This window comes from Mobula birostris, chromosome 6 (genome assembly GCF_030028105.1).
Source record: "Mobula birostris isolate sMobBir1 chromosome 6, sMobBir1.hap1, whole genome shotgun sequence".
In the NCBI taxonomy this organism is placed as follows: domain Eukaryota; kingdom Metazoa; phylum Chordata; class Chondrichthyes; order Myliobatiformes; family Myliobatidae; genus Mobula; species Mobula birostris.
Genome location: NC_092375.1, coordinates 39,252,316 through 39,270,586, shown reverse-complemented (window position 1 = coordinate 39,270,586; position 18,271 = coordinate 39,252,316). Strand labels below are relative to the sequence as shown.

Genomic DNA, 18,271 nt, shown 5'->3' with positions numbered 1-18,271 from the left:
TTGAGTATTTATTATGAATGGTGATAATTAGACACCATGATAAGAAGTATTACAAATCATCTACATGATACATGTAGTATCCAATCAACCATTAGTTTAATAATTGGGTTCAGATATTGTTCAATTGTTTTACAATTATATACAATGAAAATATAAATGATTAACCACCAAAATGTTCAAGTATTCAATGGTTATCTACTTCAAAAGAATAAACTGTACAAAGGGGAACAGAAAATAACTAGGTTTTCCCAATGGTATTTTAAGTCAGATTTTTAATGAACCAAGACGCCATTACAAAAATGATTACAAGATGATTAGATAAAATGACCACATTACAATACAAAAAAATCTAGCTGAAATGGAATTATTTTTTAAACGGCAGTTGTTGAGAATCACTTTATCTGCAATGAGTACTACGGACAAGAACTGATTTTGAAAAGGAAATTTTAAAACTTAAGAGTACCTTAATGCAGACAGAGCAATATTGTTAAATGTGTATTTCTAATACAACTGAGCAAATCTTAACTATCAAGAATATTTATCGCTGTGTAGCTGGTTTCATAATAAATTAGAAAAATAGGACTTAGTTTGTATAGATATTTTTAAATTAAAGGGGTGGGAAATAAATTAACACTTAAAGCACAAATATATATCCAATGTACAGCAGACCAGAACAGTAGCCATTTAACATGGTTCTAAACCAGGAAGCATCATGCAAAATTATATGTGTAATCACCTAAATCAAATTTTCTTTAAAAGTTTAAATTCAAGAAATGCAGTTGTCACATCTTGATTGAAACCTATTGAAAAATTGTGTTTAGTTATAGTTGCCACCTGACAATTTAGAATAGTTTAAATTCTGGCTCGTCAAAGATCATGACACAAGTAGCTAGTCCCTGTTCTACCTATATATTATGATTTATCTATTTATGCACATTTGATGAACCAGTTTCCTAAATAAAGGAAGCCTAAGTATTTGATTTTAGGGAATCAGGTTCACTCTCAATCTGCATATATTTAGTTTATTGATTGGAAAAAAGAGATGAGAATCAAATTCATAAACTAAAAGGTAAACCTCTACAACATCTTATTGATTCCTATTTAAATTTGGCAAGTTTTACTATGGTAGATATGAAACCAACATTTTGTTCTTTTAAGTATAAAGATATTTCACCATCTTCAATTTCCAACTAAGTTATTTGTCCAACTTTTAATACTATTTACCATAAACAACTATATTTTTATTTCCATTCACGAGATACTGATTTTAATTAAATTCCACAAATAGATACTTTATTAATGTTATGCCTCAAGTTTTAAGTGTAGGAGGAAACATCATTTTTCTGACAAAAGACAATAACTGCTTCAGTGTTTACACTGATTCCAAAACACTGATATTAAATAAGCAATTATTCAGGGTAGATCTCCTAAGGAATAATTTCTCTCTCAGAAGTCCTAATTATTTTCTTTGCAAAATTATTTTCCAAAGTCATCAGTAGTAGACTTAAGCACCACCAACCCTGTGCCCCCTGCCCCTAGCATTGAGATTCAATTCAGTGGTTCCAGTTAAAATTATGAAAATGAGTTAGAGAATGAGTATACAATTTATAGGACACAACTGAGAAGATCTACAAATGCATAGTCACATATTTATGAATGTCACTGATGAAAAGTGCTAACACTTAACAGAATGTGTAGCACCAGAAATAAAAAAAACACCAAATGACATCAAATAACTAAATTTGTCAAAGCGTAAAATTTAATATCCTGACAATTTAGTCCTTACAATTTCCCAAAGATTAATCTTTTTAACTCAAGTTTATCTTGAGCTGAAGTGATACTGTACATTGTAAGTTAATATGGTTATACCAGTACACAACAATATGCAAATCAATGCTTCATAATAATGCCTGTTGCAATGTGTCAATGTACAATACAATAAAATGTGCATTCATACTAGTTTGTTACTGGAATTACTTTATGCTCACCAGAATGTCATTCAAATTTCTAATCTCAAGGGCTAAATCAATTTTAAATTTCTTCACTGCTGCTCTACAAAGAAGCTACGCTATTCATTTATTAAGTGCCAACAAATGCTGATAATAAACTGAAACTGAAGTAATAGTAATGCAAGATACACCATTTTGTGATGTAACAATCCTGAATCTTATTACAAACTAATTTTTAAAAGAGAAATTTGTCAGGACCTTGATGACTACAACTCATTAAGATAACGAGTAAAATGGCTGCAAGATTTTTCCTTTTTCATATTTGCACTTTTTAGAATATTTTATAAACTGCCTCCACCAAACATTTTGAATCAGTCATTTTAAATTGGTTACTATCTAAACAGATAATTGCAAATTAATTTATACTTGGCATTACTGCTAGTTTTGCACCTACAGATTAGTGTGCTCAATTATTTAGCTGTAAAGATGCTATCTCGCAATTAATCTTTTAATTACTCATGTGCAAATTTGGAATGCTTCAACAAATTTAATTTGCTAGTTATTAGCGTTATGTCAGATCTGCTAAATATTAGTAGTCCAAAATTTTCTTGGGATCCATATATATTTGTCATCATTTAATAAACACTGCTGAGATACGTTTAAAAATCACTAAGTATTACTTTAAAATGAATGGGGATATAGTTAGATCTGTGGGTTAGTTTAATAATAAGAAGTGCAGGGGTCAAGCATTTTAGCATAATAGTATCAGATATTCAATGAGGCACACTGCTCCAGAATCTGAAAGAACCAGATTAACACGAATGAATGAGAATTAGGTGCATTTCCAATTTGACCTGTACTTCCCAAAGAATGTTAATGCCGAGTCAAATTAAATATTTACCCCAAAATATACTAAAATTGGAATAATTTATGAAGCCAAATCTATCAGGATGACTATTATGGATCATTTTTTTAAAAAAATGTGAGCCCTTCGTTTTAATTACAATCCTCCTTTTTAAAAAAAGGAACCAGATTTGGAATTGGGGTCTATAAATTAAGCTGTAATACAAAACCTCACAAGCAGATTCGGTAAGTGGAAGCAAATGTTATAGAAAATACTCGCTTGGTACATTATTTTATTAATTCGTTGCCATTCATTTTCCATAACCTTCCCTAAATGACTTAATTATTTATCAAGTGTAAATAATTAAACTGAGTCTCCAATAAGCATTAATTAAAATCCACTAAGTTTAAATTGGCCAGTACTCTGCCAGCACTTTGACACCTTGAAGAATTCTTAAACGGTTGGTTCATTTATTTAGAATCTAAGACAGCAGTTTAATTAGATGTACCAATAGTTGCAAATATCAACTGTAGATCATCAAGACTAAGTGTTTTCAATCAAAGATCATGTTTTGGAGTTTGTAAAAGCTTTACACCTTTCACCCAGAAGAAAGTAGTTGTCTTTATTACCAACAGACTAGTCCAAAAAGATACCAACTGCAGTAAGAGTAATTAATCTGTAATCATAAGACACTTGTAAGTAGTATTGGTCAATGACAAAAATTAATAAATCTGGAAAACTGGAATGCAATAATGTAATCATCCTTTGTGAAAAATTGATCTTGCAATATTTGACAATTATAAATTCTAATGTTTGCATATTTTTTTCAAAATCTTTTTAACATTTCAGAAAAGGGCAATTTTGATGAAAGAAGCAGTCTGATAAGTAGTGTGTTTATACCACAACTGTTTACATATTTGGCATTCACATACTGAACTGATTTAAGGGTCATTCAAAAATATTACCAATTTTAACTATCTTTATAGCTATAGTTTTTATTTTTATTGTTGAAATGTTCAGTATTTATGTGAATTGTGTCTTGTGCCAGATACAATGCTGTTTTTAGAAGTTTCATTCAACATTACGTTGCACATAATGAATTGAAGTTTAGGGCTATTTTCAACAGGTCTGGTTATTCCAGCCCTACCAAGTAGTAATAACAACCAGTAAAAAACGTAAAAGCATTACAGGCAACTCATGTAAAGAAAGCAAACCCAGGACATTTTTAAGGAATGACTGCAGACAATTTAAAGCTAAAAAAATCCTCAACAGTAAGAAGCTATCTCTATACATTTGCTATTTTTTGCAACATTTGCACTGGTAAAGATCTGACAATTTATGTAGGGATATTTATACATAAAAAATCTTCGGTGTAGTATATGCGAACACACTCAACTGCAGTACTGCATTAAGGTGCACTGGATACAGGGACGTCCGCAGGTTTCCTGTGCTGCAATCTTATCATACAAGAAATACAACCATGCACATGTGGGAATAGTTCAATGCAGCTAAAAATCATATTGTTACACTTGATGAGTTGTTACACATCTTCATTCAGCCATAATGAACAAATCATTAAATTTACTAATTCACAACAGTATTCTTTAGGTCATTAACCGAATTTGTATCCATGTAAAAGAGCAACAAAAATATATCTACATATCATTTTCAGCTAGTTTTATTTCCAACAATTCTTTATTTAATCAATCTCAATTGTGATTGGATAGAATCATCAGGTGCATTCCAGTGGAATGTAAATATCAATGATGTGGTCTCTTGGAATTATTGAATCATAAATTAATTCGGACTATCTACTTGGCATCTATTGAACAATATACACAACAAATAATAGTATAACTTCTTCAAAGGAGACTCAGTGGCAGTAGAAACCCCAAAAGTTTGGAAAGGAGAAGAAAAGGAGCAAAACCATGCTGGAACAGACAAAATGCATTCCCCTATTTACCAGGATTTTATTTTTAATACACATGAACAGTACGCATGTATAAACCATAACTTAAATTATTCCAAATGGAAATTTTAGGAGTCCCACTTCTTTTTACATACAAAATTGCCAAATTATTTTGTGAACAAGCTGTAATTTTGTTAAAACTGCTTTTTAACTTTCAAAGATATTATGTAGATATACATTTTAATATCGAAGGAATACTGCCTATTGAAAAAACTTCTTTAAAAACCTCCCAATAAATAACACATCTAAAGAATATAAGCCTGCGGACGTCCAAAATTGGATAATATGTACAATTTTAAAACTATGAACAACTAGGCAGTGAAAAACAGTTATGTTCTCACACACAAAACACACCCAAAACATACAAAAATACTATATCTTAAGCTACCAAGAAAGACAATTTATCATTTCATGCCATGACTTATAGAGCAATACACTGAACAAACAAGGATTTAACAACCAAAAAACAAAACAATTTTATCCCAGAAATATACCAAAATATACATCTAAGCTTTGGAATTACTGAGGTTAGACTAATGCCTGCTGGGTAATTGCATTTAATACACAATTTTAAGGTTGCAAAGAAGAAACAAATCTTTGGTATCTGCATTAGGCGCATGTTAACATTTGTATTTTGCTTTGGGATAGAGCTTGTATGATCCTACAACCCCAAATTAGTACTCAAAAGAAATCTCACAACATAAAAAAACCTTTCTCTACACAAAAAAGTAGAGTCTCTAGCACAAGGTTGAGGAATACAATGCATAGTTGCACAGTGGTAATAATGAAAAGGAGATGAAACCTTTATACGCAAGCTACATCTTTTTTACTCTTTATTTTTCTTTCTCAAAATCAATTGGCAGCATCCGGCTAGTTACAGTCAGTTCTGAAGAGCACCTCAATGTGTATAAATCCAGATTACCCAGCCCATAGGGATAAATGCCCCTCAGAAGAGCCAATCCTACCACAGGAGTCTCCAGTCTTTTCACCAATCAAATATCACATGGCGCTCCACCGTCAGCAGCCCTTTACTGCTTTTGGTAGAAAGAATGAAGCTGATGTCTTTAATTTATGCAGTTCTTTAGTTACTGTAAGCAATTCACACTTTAGAAATAAGATTAGTATAGGACTGAAGACATTAAAAATTAGTTCATACAATCATTAATAAAGTCTTTGGTTTTATCAGCACAATGTAAGGTTGCTGTCATGTAACAGAAGCACTAAGCATGGCAGGAAAGACCATCACTAACACTTACATTCAGAATGATCATTGTTCATCAGGGTATTTTTAAATGATGGGCAACATCACCCTTTACCTGATTTGATATTAGATTGTCAAAACTGAACAGTCTTTTGATATACAGCCAGTATTTGCCCACTAACACTTCTGTGCAGTTGTCTATTTGGAATTAAATAACACTGAGGGACAGAGCTGAGGACAAGAACCATTACAAAATGAGAAATGTAAAGAATAAGCAAAGAAAACGTATTCTAGTTCCAATGAACACAAATGCACCAAGTTTGGGATTACACTTGTGGTAAACAAGTGTAAAATATATATTTTTTGTATTTACATTGGGCCTTGGGAAATCTACACAGGAACTTTGTTATCATTGAAAGCTTCAATAATCAAAGATCAAACAATTGATGTTTGATTGATTTAAATCTTTAATGGAAAATTTTAACAAGCTAAATCAAAATTCCATTTTCACCTGATCAAGTCAAACTGTGTGTCTCAAACTCAAGAGTTTTGCTTATTGAATATTAGGTATTAATCATATATGGGACAGGTGTCAAGTGGTGATCAGCCTTCGTATCTAGCCAATTTACATGGCTGAGAATTGTGAGTTAGTCTATGACTTACCTAGGTTGTTGTGGAAACAACCTGGAACAGAGTACAGTGACTGAAAACAATAGATTATAGCACGTGAGCAGTTTAGCTAAAATTCCAGTGGGATAGAAGTGTGCATAGATATCAATGGGCAGGTAACAAAGTTCAGGGATTGAAAAATGCTCAACTATTCTTACACTGTCAATTTTGACTGTTATTCACTTGTCATGCTAGTGCTGATACATGTCAGATTTTTTTTTCAAAACTATAATTAGTGGCAGGTTCAGCCACTCTGAGGGAGTGGGAGAAGGGATAGGGGGTAGGAAATCATGATCAGATGGGTGTGGCGGGATATTAAAGCGAGATACTCAGTCACGAGTTAGAAATGAGGTATACAACAGCTCCTGTACCTAGGATAAATGGTGACACTATCATTTAGGCAACTGAGGAAAAAAATGAAGTAATCATACCAGTTAAGTGGGCAGTGAAACTTACAAGAACCTCTATTAAAATGGTACTCAAATATCGAATTTGATACAATTTTCCTTCTGTTAATCCCCATAAAAAGGATTTTCTTTTTCTCCCCCAACTAACTGTTTTTCCACTACAACACATCATGCAACAATCCCTTGTGTAACTAATGAATCTACAGATTTTGGATGCCCTAAACTTCTCGGAGAACTGCAATTATAACATTAATAACTGCTGACTAGATTATACAGCAATATTTTAAAAGTGTGTTCCAATGAAAAATCAGTGGATATCTAATATGTTATCTAGTATAAGATTTCTATCCTCAGGTAATTAATGTCAATAATAGTTAAACTACTGTATTTTAACAATAATTATGGTCTAGTACTCCAACATTAAAATATTAACCAATAATTTCTGTAGCAGATCAAACTGATAATTACAGAAAAATAACTGATTGTCCTCATCTAAATTAGAAATTGGCTGTAACCAATGGTCAGATCACATTAAGTTAACTGCACACACCTGCACGGTATTATAAATTGATAAAGAATTTCATTTTCTTCCTCATATTGCCTTCATTTATTAATTTACTATACAACTTGGTGCATACTTTTGTTCCAAATGCTCTGATATAACTGAAATGGATGTATCAAAACTTCTCTTTACATCATTTTCCAAGACTGTTGAGCTCTTTACATAACCAGTCACTAAAATGAGAATCAATTCTACCTTCATATTTGTTGGTAACATTTTCACGTTGTATGTAAAATTCAAAGTATCCAACCATCTGTACTTTCAGAATTATTAATTTAGTTTATTGCTACTTCAATGAATTTTAAATATTTAAACACTGAACAACTAAACTGGTTTTCCTACCATCCTCATTGATTCATAGCATGGATTTTAATACTATTAATGAAGCTGTGTGTATATATACCAATTTAAAGCTCACAATTTTATTTTGCTTTCTTTGAGATTTTCTAGGTAGAAAACAGGAGGGAAGAAAGGAAACAGCGAGTTTAAAGGCACCACTCCTGATAGCAATCATCACAAAATCATCGCACATGCCTATATTAGATTATGCATAAATAATTTGTTGAAAAGTTTGTTCAATTATAAACTGTAATCCCATGTAACTGAAGAAAATGTTTAAATATAGGCATTAAATAGTGATGTTTGTTTCAAGTCCTATTATACTCAGAAGAGTAACAGACAAACTGAAGAAAAAATAAAACTGTGATTACGCAACCTCTGTAGCATTTCAAGCCATGAATCAAACATTTTTCCTCAGAGGGCATATCAAAGAAAGCATAATAAAGTTAAAATAGACAAGCTTCCTTAAATCTGAGTCAGCTGCAACATTTTCATTGGGCTTTTCATATAGGTAATGTAGAACTGGCTAATATTTTTTGAAGTTTATTAGGGATGAGCAAGAGACTTAGAATTTTTAAGTTTGAAAGCTAGGAGCCAGAAAAAGAAAAAGTGCTTTGGAATATTGTCTGGATGCCACAGATAATGAATTCCCAAATATCAATGCTAATGAATTGACTTTCAAACTTAAATACACCACTGCTTGTTCACATAGGAATAGAAATTTTCCCTTCTCAAAATCAGGAATTCATCTTCAGTAACAATTAACATTCTCCAAGTTTATGGAGAAGAGAAAGAAAAGTGTTGAAATAATCAATTTATGAAATATTTTTATGGTAATTATAGATTGCAAATCAGTAAAGAAATCTATAAAGTATCTTTTGACATATAATTTTGCAGAAAAATTTCTCCCAATTCCAATGCAAACATGAGAGCCTGAAAAACAAATGCATCTCAGCTATGCAAAAGGATGGCAAGACTATTCCAGCGGTTTGCTTCTCCCTCTTTCAATGAGAGATACTACAGATTCATTGAATATAGAAAAATAGTAGCATTTTGCCATTTTTATGGATTATTTTTAAAGTGAATAAAGATTTTTAAAAATGTGTTTGATTGTAAACATTATTGAAGAGGTTTGCTGGGCTCCAAACTTTTTGTTCATCCCAATTCTGCAGAATACAATGACTAAGCCATCTGCTATTACTTGACACCTCAATTTTAGTATGGAGTAATGTAATGTTCATCTTGGGTACAATATTAAATTTTCAATGTAATATGCACAGTGAACATAAACACTTACCAATTTTATACACTAGTATCAGTACTAAACTCCTGTCCTATATTATGATACTAAAATCGTACCTTTTCTTCACAGGGCTCAAAAGTTCTCGCATGACAACACTGCTATCATCTCTTAGAAGTACCGTCCAGTTGAAAGATAATTCTAAATATTGATATGAAACATGTTATAAGGAATATATTGTTCATAGCACTTTTCATATCAATATATTTAGAATAATCAAGCAACCATTGCTAGCCATTTCTGAAAGTGAATATTTAAGGGTATGCATTCAAAAATACTGTTTTCATGCTGTTGAAATGTAAATTATAATATCCAAAATGTAGATCGTTCTTTAAAGACTAACCAGAATCTTAATTTGTAGATTGGAAAGCTAAAGTTAGTATTATTAATTATAGCCCAAAATGTTTGCATAAGTTAGAAGGACAAAATTTCTTCAATCACCAGATATTCAATTACATGGCATTTCTAACTTCTCATATATGAAGATTACTGCACACCCCTAATATTTGTTTTCCCACACATTTTAGTTAAGTCACGCCAGATGATTCAAAGCAACTCCTGAATTAAACAGATTTAAAATTCCTGTTGATAATCCAGTTTGTTATTTTGAGATAAGTAAGAAAATTGACGTAGATTCTCATTCCACCAACTGGATGCAAGAATGAAAGTAAGGGTAGTTAAAGTGTTAAGCGTCCTTTACTCTAAAGCACAAATCAAAAGCCTAGATCAAATGCCATAGTCACACATCCACACAACTATTCTTTGATCAGTTAAGCAGGTGCAAGGAGCAGGATGTATTTTTGGTCTATACTGAATTGTTTATCTTTGCTATCATCAACAATAAAAAGTTAAAAACTTGCTCAACTATTGAATATGACAAACACTATATCCAATATACAACACAGATAAAACATTCTCCCCCCCGCCCCGCCCCCACTTATTGTTTAGAAAATGCCTTTTATATAGTGGAACCCTCTCCTACCTCCTAACATTGAACATTTCTCTGACAAAAGGCCAGTGGAAAATGAGCAGTTTAACATTGTTTAAAAAATGTACGATATAAATTTTAACTATTTTAAAAACTGTGAGATGAGGCATACTAAAACTTAGGCCACAATTTAATAGGGATTAAAAGGCGGTGTTTGCTTTGGCAAATAGAATCACATATAATTTCTTTTGTTAGTTATGAAGATTAACTTTAAAGAGAGAAACCAAATCCATAAATATTTTAAGTACAGAACATCACCCAAAAACTAATACTAATCTCTAACTCTACAATCATATTAATCAGGAATAGATTTTGCGTTTGCAAAGCAAGCTTGCAATTGCTAAGCGATGCTGAGGTATTTATTTTCTTCATAGAAAGATTGCAATGATGAAAAATTATGCTTACATTCTATCTACAGGATGGAAGGGTGGAAGGTACATCTTATTTCCCAATGATAATGTTTGTACAAATATCTTAAAGCCAGCATTTTACTGGATTTAAAAAAAATCATGATACACTGGGTAAGATTAGTAATGTATCTTTATGGAATTTCTCCTATCCCTCCAAGCTGGTTCACTTAAGAACCACTTAGTGCCTTACAGCTTTCAGACAGGACAACTGCATCTGTACGTTTATGACAGCTCTCCAAAGTTCAACACAGATCTAAATATAATACAAAAGTGGAATATCAGTTTCCTTCTTTCAGATGACAAACGGAACTCCCAAATATAGCGCTCACTGTATTCAACCAAGATAAACCTCCAACAACAACCAACAACTCATTCCAGTAACATTTGAAAACACCTAGAAAGGGCAGAGATTTGATAATTAGCAAAATAGCCAAAGGAAAATAAATTTTAAAAGATCAATTTATCGATAGATTAATCTTTAGGAGTAATTTAATAGACATATAAAACATTCAGGGCTTTGGACACCAGTGAAGTGGAACCAATTGGAAAGGTCTTTTAATGAGCCAATGAAAGCAAAAGAGTGGCAATGTTCTGTAGTGTTTTATGAATTAAATATAATATTGTAAAACAATATATATCTTTTAGGCATAGGAGACACAGCAGACAAATTAAAAAGGATTATATATTTAATAACTTGAGAGAGTGGTTCTACATATTTGGATTAGTGACATACTACTATAAATGAAAATTCAGTTCTACAATTAATTTAAATATCTTTTGTTTCATAAAACGCAACAGGAAAGAAAAGGGGAATATACACTATATGAATTAATTTGTATAAATGATACTGCCATTTTCACTGCTGGAATGAATGCCAAGATTTAAACAGTTCTTATAAATAAATATTAGATGCCTGTAGGGTTATTTTGATGTGGATTCTTACTAAAATCTGGATATGGTGCATAGCTTTTGATACTTTGGTTACATCCCTAATATGAGAATTTAAAAGACAGAGAATGAAATGTCAAAGAAAACAGTATAAAGGAACAAATAATGCCAAATGCCAAAGACATTTCAGATCAAGGGTATAACAAATCAGTATAGTTTAAACCTAGATAATTTTTTGGATATCTCTCACAGAATTATTAGATATTAGCTGACAATGATATTTAAAACATGATCATGCTTTATGAATTAAACTAAACAAAATTACTATGACTATGACTCAATCTAATGCTTAAAATGAGGTATACTTGCATGTGTTAATTTGTACATCAAAATTATTTGGCTTCATCAAGTGTACATGTACACAATAAAATTTAGTTTTAAAGTTAAACAATTGGCCAAAGCCAAAATTTAAATTTTGATTACTCTGGAATTTGGAAAAACAATAATTAGTCTTAGTAATGATGAACATTATCAGTGTCATAGTAACTCATCTGGTTTACTAACATCCATCAGGGTAGAAAAGCACAATCCTTAACTCCAGGACCATCCTATATAGTACACTTTTAAATTCACTCAAAAGTGACAGAGCAAGCCGTTGAAGGTCGCTTTCTACCTTCTTCGTACGAAACTATTAGGATGGGCAATAAATAACTGTGATGCTAGATCTAAAAGTAAGTGAATAAGAAATATTAAAGATAAACACTCTAAATATGCTAGATATCTGTGCATATTGATTTCAATCTGTGTAATGAAAATTGAGATCCAAGCAGCATATAAAGCATATATAGAAAATAATGTGTCCCTGGATGCAGGAACCATAGGTCAGGAATAAAAGTCGCATATAGTCTAGATCATTTTATAAACTTTTTTGCGCATCTTCAGTGAAAATTTAGCAAGTATGTTAATACATATCTAGTCTTAGCTCTATTGCCTGAGGAAGATGAGTAGCATTTGCTTATAAAAACATCAATTTGGTAATCCTTCTGAAATACAATATATTGAAAATAAAATTTTATTTCTATCTGCTTAAGGAATTTTGCTTTAGTTTCGAGAAGTTAGTTCTTTAACATGAAAAAATTGTGTCCTCTTGTTTTAAAGTCCTAATGCAAGGAATTATAGAATCACTATAAATCCTGAAATTGCTATAACAATTCTATGATTCTAACATACAATGCAATTCGAAATAAAATATTTTCATGTAAGGGAAAAACCATCAGCAAAAACTTCCAAATGTAACTAATATGATTTAACACGAACCTCATCTCATCTTGATTAGCAACTTTTTAAATATTTATCAAACTGAAAGGAATTAAATTTTATTTAGCTGGATCAAATGAATAACAATATGGCCTGCTACTAAATTAATTGGTTTCTAAATAAAACACCTATTGTAACCGTTAAATTTTATTGTACAATACCATTCAGTTTCAGAAATGTGTCCCAGCTGGTTTTAAAACTTAACTGTAAAGTAAGAAGCTAAGGGAGAATTTCATCATTCCATGTATCATTACCTCTATCAACTGGTTGCATGAAGTTATACTCTGCACTTAGAAATGAAATAGCTTTCTTCAGTTAAATTTATTTTCCATCCTATTTTTTCAATAAATTTGTTCACAGCAAATTAAGTGAAAAGTCAATGGCAACATTTTCTAACCTTAATTGGGAAATAAATCCTTATCAATTTACCTCAAATAAATAAAATTATATTCAATTCAATCAATAAAATTGATTGGTATATTTCCTGCTTCTGATTAGTTGGGTTCCAATTTAACGATTTTAACATTTTGTCTTTAAATCAAACACTACTTAAAGCATCATGCATTGCTATCCCCAAAATATACCGAAGTAGTTTCAATACCACCGATCTGAACTATTGAAACTGGCCTGTCCGACTTTCTCCCCCCATGAATCATTCTTAAAGTGAAAAACCAATCTGTTTACAAGTCCCTAGCTATGCTACCTGGTGGATATGCAACACAGATCAACTTGACAATTGTACTTCAGTTTTACATGAATATTCAGCATCAATTTTATGTGAATTTTATTTTCCCAATACATATCATGATTTTGTGGAAAGGGCAATTTGGCATTAAGCATGAATTCAATTGATTATTGAAAATGGTATGTGCGTGTGAGGAGGAGGAGGGGGGTGGGATCCATCTTAAAAAAAAATTTCATTGCATAGTTTGTGTTTTTGATGTACCATTCACTCCTTCCAGGTGCAAGATAGTATGCACATTTTTGCATTTTTTGTATCATTACAACATTGCACAATGGGAGATAACAATAAAAATTGGGCAGTTATTTCATACCATTAAAAGACCCAAAGGAATTGGACGAATCTGTCAAAGGAGTAAGGTATTTTAGTTTATGTTTGCCTAGGTGCTCCAAACACTTCCCCATTGGTCCAAAGCCCGTAACCTACTATAAAGACAGAAATATTTGCCTAAAATTTTGATTGACTACTTCCAGTCAAAATAGTAGATCAACAGAAAACAAGCAATGCAGCAGTATATCTTAAAGACACCAGTATGATTTCTCACAAGATCGATTCTGTATACTTTAGCACTCAAAGAAAGTGTAATCTTGAAACCTAACATCCATAATACAACTAACACCAGTCTACATTAGTAAATTTGATTTGCCCAATGAAAATTGGTTGCACCAGACTCTTGACAAAATGGTTACAACTCTGCAACATAAAATTCTCCTTTTACCTGAAAAATGACATTAAAAAGTACAAGATAGTAACTACCTTTTAAATGTAGCAACTAAATTACTGATGCCTATTAACTGCACTCATGCAAACAATGTCATTGGTACAGCAGCTAGGTAAAATTGACTTTGGTTCAAGCTTCAATAGCTGTCCATATTTGGTAGGCAGCTATATTTATTTAATTTGCAGTCTGGTAACGTAACACTACCAAGACTGCAATCTTTATGTCTTGAAAAGGAGATTAATGTAGTTACTAACAAGGAACAAAAATGGTGACTGTCATTTTTTCTTAAAAACAGGTTAATGAATTGGTTTACTTGGATCCAGTTATTGTTACCATCAAAAAGACCAAGCAGTAACCATGCAAATCCAATACCAAAATTAGTTCAAGTACCCAGCTGGTTTAAGTAAATTTATACTGTTTTAGTGCAGCAGTTTGGGCAAACAACATGGTAACAGTGTACAGGGATGTCCAGATGAACACTCACTTGATTCAATCCTAATATTTAAGAATCAGTTATGTGTTAATCAGAAGAAAAATTATGTGCTCATTGACTGAAAAAAGAACTATCACCTCACATTTATTTCCAGTGGGTAACTCAGCAAAAAGTAGCTAAGTAAACAGTTATTTATTAACCAAAAGACACAGAGGGTGCAGTACAGTTATTCACGCTATCTTCCCAAGCATATGACAGGCACCATTTTTACTCCATGTGAACTGCAATGTTCTACTCCAGTCCTTTAATTTTTGGTTTCAATACGCTTACAGCTATGGTTCAAGCCATACTGTGCATACTGTAAGCCTCTCATCTCATAGCAAACCTAATTTCTATTACTGATAAACAAACTCCGAACTGAAGCAACATGAGATATGTTAACAAGCTCTACAGGGGTCATATTATCTAGTTTCTATAAATAAACCAGTTCTAGAAACTAGGTCATGAATTTTCCCCATTGGAGACCTTTTCATGGCTGGCCCGATTTGCAGTGTAGTTTGCTCATCTCTACCATATCCCATGATGGTTCCAACTAACATCAGTATCCGAGCAAAGACAAAAGCATTATAAGATACTTATGATCCACTGACTTTAACACTGCCTCCATTTCCAGTTCAGCCAACTGGATCAATATCTCTGATGATATGACATGAGCTAATATACCCCAGCCAATAGATTTAGGTAGGGTAGACAAACTTCAGGAATTTTAAAAACAATTAATGTTTTTAAAACCACCAGTTCATGAACTTTTGTCTCAATGCATCTATCTTTGAATCTTTCCTACAAAAATAACCAACAGTAAACCACTTTATACAAACGGTGCATAAATCTACAGTGTACCCGACAAGGAACAACTTTTTTTAAGAAAGAAAACCATTTCAAAAGACATTAGTTGAACAAAATAAAAAACTTAACGTAATTTTTTTAACAGTATACACAAGGAAAAAAAAGATGCACAAGCATCCCAAGTACAGGCCTGCCTAAACTGTACCAGTTAAAGAAACCCATGCTATTTATACATGATATAAACACCTTTATGAAACAAAGAGGCCTGTACAACAGACCTAATTAAAATAAACACACAATTAAAAAGAACTAATAAAATAGATACCAAGAGGAGACAGAACCCTTGCCTATGCATTGTTAATGACTCCTATATTGTTACGACCGTCTGAAACGATAAATATTCACGTGTTTCCTTTTTGGTAAAAGTCTTTTTTTTGTCATTGGTGACACAATCCTGAAAAACAAGCAAGTTAAAAAATTTAGGCAAACATCAGTTTTGCTTTTGCAGGAAGCAGCTGACTAAACATCCCATTACTGGATGAAATGATCCATTTTAGGGATTATGTTTCATTGAGCCTTGGTGGTATTGGTGGCCCCGCCTGCCGAGGTCACAGTGAATGAAGAGTTCTGGCTGGAATCAGTTGACATAGAAGCCATCTGAAGACTGGGTGCATGTCCAGTTGTCCCGGCAGCAGATATCAGGCTTACGGCTGGGTTGCTGGTGAGTAAGGAGAGGTTTTGTGGGTTCAAAATAAGGGGGGCTGTAACGATGTTTGGGGTAGCCCCTGCATTCGCTGCATTTGCAAACAATAGATTTCCACCGGCATCAAGGGATGTTATAGGAAGTGTCCCACTGGATGCAAGCGCTAAGAGAAAAGGAGAAATGAGAGAGATTTGAACAAAAATCTTTTCTCGATACTTACAGATTAGAGATTTTTAAGATCTCAATTACATACATTTCCTACAAGTCCAGATAAGAATATAATAGATACAATTTTTCAAGATTCAAAGGTTCAAAAAACTTTATTGTCATTCTAACCATACATTAGCTCTGCAGGGCAGAACGAGACAGCGTTTCCCAGGGGCAGTGCAATCATAACATAACAAACACAACACTAAATAATAAACATCACAATATATAGTAAAACACAACAGCCACATGTCAGTTAAATCTGAAACCCTTTGACAACAGTTCAATATCTCACATTTACGGTCTGCTGTTGGGACTGAAAAAGGCCTCTTTAGATAAAATCAAAGGAGACTGGGAAAAGGATTCCAGATTTTCATATCTGAAGAGAGCTGGAAGATTATTTTAAAATTGATTAATTCTTCATCATTATGTGCTCGTCATTCTTTATTACAATTCAAAGTGGTACATAGAGTTGATGTACTAATGGAGTGGTCACACTAATTCATATGTTTTGGACATGCCCGAGCCTTGAAAAATTTTGGAAAGGGGCCGGCTGGTGGTGCCACGACATCGGCGCCGGACCTGGGAGCAGAGGTTCCCGGGTTCGAAACTAGTCTGGTCTGCTCCCGAGTACATTTTCCATCCGTGCCGGGTTGAGTGTCGAGATTGCAACTCGACCTCGTAAAATAAAGGGAAACAACTGCGAAAATGTCTGTGTGAGGAGTGGCGTGCCACACAGTCTCTCTCTCGCTCTGCGCCTTGTAAAAGCCATGAAAAATACATCACAGACACGCAGACGCACACACGCAGGCACACGCCAAAAAAAAATGAAAAATTTTGGAAAGATGTATTTCAAACTTTTTCTGTACTTTTCAATGTTAGTTTTAAGCTCAATCCCTTGACTGCCATGTTTGGTATTGCTGAGGACAGTGCTACAAAACTGAAGCCATCTAATTTACGGGTATTGGCCTTTATGTCTCTTATGGCCAGGCGGGCGATCTTGCTTAAGTGGAAGGAGGCTGCCCCACCCACTCATGTTCAACGGCTATCTGATGCCTTGATCTAGAGAAGATTCATTGCTTGATTTCTGATTCTAAACACGATTTTCTAATGTTATGGGGGCCCTTTCTGAGTTATTTTCATAATCTTTGAACTGTTATTAAAGTATGGATCTGAGCCATCATTATTAAAATATTATATGATAAGGTTTTTTTTTCTTCTCTTTTTTTTAACCAACCAGCTCATTTTGGTAGTGCGGGTAGATATTTAAAAATAATTTTATTTTATTTCATTTCATAATTCAATCTTTTTTTCTACATGATTGATTTAGAATATGGGATACTGTGATCATATTACTGTGATTTAAATGTAATGTAATTCATATTACTTATATCCTTATGAATTCTGTATTTGTATTCATGCAATTTATATATTAATAAAAATATTGAAAGAGTGAATAAAAATTTATTCTGCTTATTTACAGAGCAATGAATAGATGAAATGGTAATCCCAGTGCTTTCAGATATATATATTAACCAAAAACAAACTACAGCTAATGTTGAACATCTGAATGAAACATAAAAAATGATAAAGGCCTCACAAGGCATGAAAAAAAAAAGTTAATGCTACAGATCAATGACCTTTTTGCAAAACCTAGGGTCACCAACACAAAACACCAAAAATACTATTTCATTTGCAAACAACTTCATGCATTTTCTGCTTTGAAAAACACATTAAGCATAATTCGGAAGATGTGCAGCTCAGGTGGTTGATTTG

The 18,271-nt window shown here is 32.7% G+C and overlaps 1 protein-coding gene across 5 annotated transcripts in view; it reads right to left on the bottom strand.

Moving 5' to 3' along the window:
- Positions 1 to 1,711: 1,711 nt before the first annotated feature.
- Positions 1,712 to 18,271, bottom strand: part of LOC140198965 (POU domain, class 2, transcription factor 1-like) — a 182,807-nt gene continuing 166,247 nt past the window's right edge. For all 5 annotated transcript variants that reach the window (XM_072260282.1, XM_072260280.1, XM_072260284.1 and 2 more), the window contains one exon: positions 1,712 to 16,451. In XM_072260282.1, the coding sequence (XP_072116383.1) occupies positions 16,153 to 16,451 (299 nt within the window). In that variant the 3' untranslated portion in view covers positions 1,712 to 16,152. The remainder of the gene's footprint in view (positions 16,452 to 18,271) is intronic.